Genomic DNA, 6265 nt, shown 5'->3' on the forward strand with positions numbered 1-6265 from the left:
GAGGAGCCCGCATTGCCCCCCTCCTGCCTCTCCCCCGCTTATTTCGAGTGAGCACCGGAGCTTCCCCTCGGCTCGATCACACACTTTTTTGTGCATCAGCCGCTTCTCCAAGGACCACAAAGAGAGCTCCAGCAGCTATTTCTAACCGAAGCAAACTTCAGGATCCGCTATGACCAAGCGGTCTGATTTCCCCAAAACCGGCACGCTTCGAGGGACCGCCACCGAGATGCTTCAACCCCCGGCCCACGCCTCGCTTCTGGCACCTCGTCGGGCTGCGGTTGATTTTTTTTTTTTTTTTTTTTTTTTGGGGGGGGAGGCAGCGAGGCCGGGCCTCCACCCCACAGCCTTCTCCCCTCCGGACCTCCCTCCAGGCACCGGGGTCTCGCCGCTCGCCCCCGGGGCTGCCCCGGTCCCGGCTCCTCGGCGGAGCAACAGCGGCCTCCAGTGCCCAAAGCTCCTCCCGCGGGTGCGAGGCTCAGCGAGGCCGGAGGAAAAAAAGTCCACCCCCGCCCACCCCCTCTTTTTTTTTTTTTTTTGGTTTGATAGAAAAAATGCAGCTTTTCTGGGTTTTCCGGAGCGTTGGGTGGATGTGACCTGCAGGGTAAGCCTCGAGATGGTGGTCCCTCTGCTGTGTGGAGGAGGCATGGGGGAGGTCAGCGTGGAGGTGACCTCTGGGACCCTTGCTCCTGGCAAAGGTCTTGGAGCACAGGATTTAGTGCTTTGTTCTTAGCGAACGTCAATGAGATTCATGAGAATGCTAAAATCTCCTCTGCTGGAAGTTTAGGAAGGGAAAACAGAAGTCTGGGTGCAATAGGGAGACTTGTTATGCCATGGCCTGACCCTCCTTGGGAATGTCCTGGCCTTTTCCCTGGGGCTCCAGCAGTAATTTTTGCTTTTGTGGATGTTACAGAAAAAAAAAAAAAAAAAAAAAGGAAAAAATAAAAACAAAACCAACCAAACAAACAAACAAACAAAAAACCCCACCAAAACCCCAAACAACAACAACAAAGCCATATTTTACAGGAAGGTTTTTTTGAATGTCAGGGGAAGGGCTGTGCTGTGTATGTGAGAGAAATCCCAGGGTAAGCCACTGCAGTTCTTCCAGTTTATTAGGAGTCTGTAGAGGTGAGGGACAGCTTTGTGCCATCTTCTCCAGCATGGTCGCACCTTTTAGTTTTGAGCGGGGTTGGAGCGTGGGGACGGGTTTTGGCACTTTCCCCGGTACTTTATCCGCACATTAGTGTGTCTTTGCCTGGAAGAGAGGTTAAAAATGCCTTCAGGTGCCTGATACACAGCAGAGTCTGGTTCAGAGGATGAAGAAAGAAAGGAAAATACTGCTTAAGTCATCATTTAAGCGTTATACACTGTTGTAAGTAAGCTCACATATTTTTGACAGGGAGTTCAGGGTTACCATGGACATAGGTTAATTAATTCCAATAAGCTCAAGAGCTGGCACTTCCTACCACCTCCTGGCAGAATAATTCACCTTTTTGCTGTAAGGACAGATGTTAGGCACCTTTGATGCCTGCCTGGCTGTGAATGATAAAGGTTACGACTTTGTGTGTGGGTTTTTGCAGACAAATGCCTGTCACCGCGTCTTGCTTGGGTCTGCTCCCAACTTCCCTTGCTGACTGCTTCTGCATCAAAAGTGAGGAAAATATTAAAAAGGAACCTGCAAAAAATTGCTGCTGTTATTTTTGCCCAGTAGCGGACCTAAGTACTCTGAATTGCTCTGTTTACACATGGAATCGTGATGTTGTCCTCTTTGGAAAGATCCACCTGATTCTCAGGTGCATAGTGAAATGCTGGTAAAGTGATTTTCAAGCTATTTTGCAATTTGGAAAGAAGCATTTTGCACGCTGCTGCCAGTGGGATGACCACAGGCAATGGGTGATGCACTGGTGCACAGAAGCCCAGCAGCTGCTCTCACTGTAGATATCTCTGGGCTCCTTGCAGCCCTCCAGATGCCGTCAGGTCAGTTGCACACCCCAAATGGCTGTTCCTAACCCCACAACTTCTTTGCTTGGGATCTTTACTGGGGCGCTGCAGAGCCTGGTGCTTAGAGCCAGAGGGGCAGCGCATTTCCAGGAGCCGGGAGCTTGCACAAACAGGAGTTTGGAGGAGAGGGGACTGTTAATTGTTAAAGCAGGGTGAGCACCAGCACCAACTGCTCCCTTCCCTCTGTGGATCCACCACCAGCTCTCTTTTTCACACCCCATGCTTTTCCTCCCTTGACTCCCGAGGTCTCCATCCCCTTTGAAACCAGGCTCAGCACCGGGAGGATGCATGCAGTGTCCTCAACGCTGCTTTGCTCCCTGCGTGCCGGGCTTCGAAGCCTTCCTCGCTCTCGTTCCCCTGCTGCTGGTTCCTGGCCAAAGCCCTAACGATGTTGTGTCTGACGAACCTCCCACCCCCATCTGCTGCACAGCGCAGCCGGCAGCTGGTGCTGGGCTGCTGGCTTCCAGCACGGTCATTACCGCCGCGCCAGGTCATTAACTGTGGCGCCTTCGGTCAGGGGATCCTGCTCAGCACCTCTCTGCCCGACTGCTGCTTCTTTGGCCCTTCAGTGCAAAAGAGCAGGGCAGGAGCAGGGTATGGGGCTGGAGCTCGGGTCAGTGAAGGAAAGAGGGGCTAGTCAGAGCAGCAGTTCTCATCCAGGCTCTTTTCTTTGGTGGTCTGGACTCTGTTCCTTGTTACTGCAGGGTTAGCTGGGAGGAAATGCTCCTAAAAGTAGAATTTGGCTCCACAGCTCCACTCATCCAGGGACAGAAAACGTGGAATTTGAGCTCCTGTTAAAGGCATGTCTGCGGGTGGCAAATGAGTGTGTGATGATGGCCCCAAAACCCGGCCTCCAACCAGGGAAAGTCAAGGGTGAAGCTCCCTTAGCCCCACAGACTGGGGCACTGGGCCACAGATAAGCCTCAGTCTTCCCAACAGGGATTTTCCAACACCTAATAGCATCGAGTTGGAGGTAATTCCTTCACTCGTCTGACATGGAGCACTTACAATGTATAAATACACTCCGAATTACCCAGGACCCAAGCCAGATGAAATAAAGTAAGTCCTGCCAGACACTTTGCTAGCTATCGGACCTGGCCTTCTGCTGTCAGCGCAATCTGGCACCAGCACAGATTAAATAAAGGCTTCTTAAAAATAACCAGAGCAAATTGTAACCTTTCATATGCGGAGAAGACAGAAAGCAGAGCTCAGCTGTAAACTGCTGGTGTGAAAAGCCATGTTTTTTCCTCAGCCACTGCATGTCTGAGCTCAGCTGAAAAAAACTATATTTTCCTGCCTGTGCGCTAGATCTGGACAGACTTTGGGGGTTCTGCCATTTGTCTGAGCTCCTGGACACCTGCCAGTGCAGCCGAAGCCATCGCTGCTGCAGGTGTGGGGAGATTTTGGCCGGGTGGTCCCCGTGTGTGGGCAGGTGGGGCTGCAGCGTGTGCTGTGAGGATCACCCCATGGCCCTATAACGCAGCCGGAGCCCACGTGCTCGGAGCAGCAGGAGCAGCATCTCCGCAGGAGGCCAGATGAGTGCCAGATGTGCTGGGCTGGCTGCCCACGCCCCAGCCAGCTGCGTGCTAGCAGCTTGCTTTCTAGGAAATCCCAGGCACACGTGGTACCATCATCTGTGGGGTGCTTGGACTTTGCAGGAGGTCCGTCCCGATACTCACAGGTTCTGGCTGCACAGCAAGCACTCGTTGCTGTATAGGACATCATCCGTGCCACAGATGGGGTCGAAGATCTTTGTACAGCCTTTCCTTAGGTCGTAGTTGCCACAGTTTGCCTGGAGACGGGAAGGGATAATGCTGAAATTATTAAACATGCTTTCAGCTTACTGAAAGAGCTTTGCATTCACAGGGTTGTGCATGTCTTGTGTATCTTGGTAACCCATTCCAGCTTGCTCAGCACTCTGCTGTGAACTCTCAGAAACACTGGGACCACGTCACCATCCCTTGGCCAGCTGAACTTCACCTGGCACTCCCATGGGAGTGACAATACTGAGCAAGTAATGCTCCACGGGCAGTCTTTGACCAGGTTCCCCCCAGTTTTTATTGCCTTTGGCCACAGGGATGCCTGCCATCACATTACAAACTGTAGAGGAATGGGAGCTCTGGTCTTCTTGGCAGGTAACAGCAACGTTCAGCTCTGTATTAAGTTTTCCTCAACTGAGTTTGGGGGAAGTGCAGTGGGAAAACAACACCATTACTGGGATTTTGCTGTGGCACAGCAGGTGGAAGGAGTTTCCTAGGCACCAGGATGTGCTGCCAACCCAGCAGCTCACATTAATTCATTGTATTTAGCAAGAGTGGCTCCCAGGTGCATGGGGCAGTGCTCTCTCCCCTCAGCTGGGCATGCTCTCGTGCTACAGAGAAATGGGAGCCTTCACCTCTGTTCCTTGGTCAGCAGTGCCGTCTGGCTCAGCATCTCCTAGAGAAAATGTGGAGAGAGAGAGAAGACACCTCAGCACCCTTCTTCACTCAGGCTGGCGTCTTTCACAAAAGGTGTTTCAGCCTGAGGACCATACATCTTTATGTTGTGCTTTGAAAAGCCCACCAAATAAATACCTCCCGTCATCTCCCGTTTTGCTGCTGGGTCCCTGCTGCGTCTGCCTCTTCCCCCTGGCAGAAAGACCTCAAGGGTGCAACTCCCTGCCAAGGCCTAACAACTAAACTTAAAGTCTAACAACTTTCCATGATGTTTGTTTCAGCTGCCAAGGAGCAAAGGTGGCTGCTGTTATCTCCTATAACTTGTTTGTGGGTAGCTGAGAAACTCCTGCCGGTGCTGGCCTGCTCCTGGAGTGAATCCAGGGGGATTTTTCTGGTGTCAGTGGTTTTGTACCACAAGGCAGCAGAACAAAAGACAAGTTGTTGAAAGGGAAGATCTCCTGAAGGGTTTCTACTAGAAGGAGAAATGAGTGAACCCTGAGGGCTCACACCAAAGCTGGTGGGAGTGAGCTGTGACTGTGGGCTTCTCCGTGGAGATGCTGGCCCTGAACTGATGGCTAGGATGGCATGGTTGGAACATGTGGTGGGGGTTTCAAAAACAGCCTGAATTTTTCTGTGAAAAAACAGTACTTAGAAGATCTTGCGTTGCCTGTAGATCCAGAAGTCATTTACTTAGAGGATTTAGGCAACATCTACATTACCAGCCAGTGTGGCTCAATAGCTTTGGGGCTGCAGTGGGACCGTTTGGTGCTGAGGACCTGGCAGCTGCACCGTTTGGTGTTTCAGGGACTTTACTTTGGACGAGCACCTGTCCAGTCCCAGGAGCTGAGTCTTGCTATGTGCTTAGCTCCTCTAAAAGGCAGCCATGTTCTATGCTCAGACTGCTCTGCAACGGCAACTGCAGCACGGTAAATAGGATGACGGAGGACTTGCTTCAGAAGCATTGGGAATGAGCCCCCCTAATGCAGAAATCCCTGGTGAGCGGGACCCGAAGAGCAGCAACAGCTCGTGTTCTCATCCCTCTGCACCATATGGGATTTTGAAAACACAGTTGGCTTAAATGTTGACTTTGGGAACGAGATCTGCATTTTCCCTTCTATAGATCTGTTTCCTGTCGTCTTGGCTTTGCTTTTTTTAAAACAAGAACAGCACCTATTCCCTCTAAAAGAACGGCACTTTCCTAGAAACCACCAGCTCCCAGACACATTCCGGCCCTGAAGGAAAAGCGTCAGCCCAGAAGGTCTGTTCGTTTTGGGAGCCAGGCACCCTTTTAGAGCCTTTCCATCAGGCCTGCTTGCAGACCACCAGTTTGGTGCCCGTTGGCCTTTGCAGCATGCCCTGGGAGTGCTCTCGTTCCCTGCCCAGGGCTGGAGCAAAGTCCCAGCAGCAGCTGGCCTCTTCCCAGCCCTGCCTCCCCACGTGGCAGACGCGGGGGCTTTAGCGAGGAGAGGAACCAGCTCCGAAGCAAAATGTTGCACTCACCTTGGTAGAAGCAGATTGCCAGGAAGAGGAGCAGGAAAATACCGACTGCCTTCATGGTCAAGGTGATACTTGACTGGAGACGGCAAAGGGGAAACAGGACAGCTCTGGCTCCCTGAGATCCCACCTCCAGCAGCCCATGCCTGGACCTTTATACCTCTTGCCACCTCTGGCACCACCCTCCGTGGCCAGCTCCACCCCGGAGTCTTGCTGTGATGACATTTGACACACGGGGACAAGGCCAGGTGGCAAATGTCACACCAGTGCTCACAGGGCTGAAAGCCTCAGCACTCGCCATGGAGATCACCATCCTTATCGCTGGTGGGGCTGGTGGC

At 52.3% G+C, this 6265-nt stretch overlaps 1 protein-coding gene across 1 annotated transcript; it reads right to left on the reverse strand.

The window, feature by feature from the left end:
* Positions 1 to 1170: 1170 nt before the first annotated feature.
* Positions 1171 to 5988, reverse strand: LOC311214729 (pancreatic secretory trypsin inhibitor-like; the record flags this gene model as incomplete). Its single annotated transcript, XM_084295454.1, has 4 exons — positions 1171 to 1252; positions 3678 to 3790; positions 4394 to 4434; positions 5934 to 5988. 4 exons carry the CDS (start codon positions 5986 to 5988, stop codon positions 1171 to 1173), a joined length of 291 nt encoding a protein of 96 aa, XP_084151580.1.
* Positions 5989 to 6265: the final 277 nt, after the last annotated feature.

The sequence above is a fragment of the Netta rufina genome (assembly GCF_964035555.1).
Source record: "Netta rufina genome assembly, chromosome: 14".
In the NCBI taxonomy this organism is placed as follows: domain Eukaryota; kingdom Metazoa; phylum Chordata; class Aves; order Anseriformes; family Anatidae; genus Netta; species Netta rufina.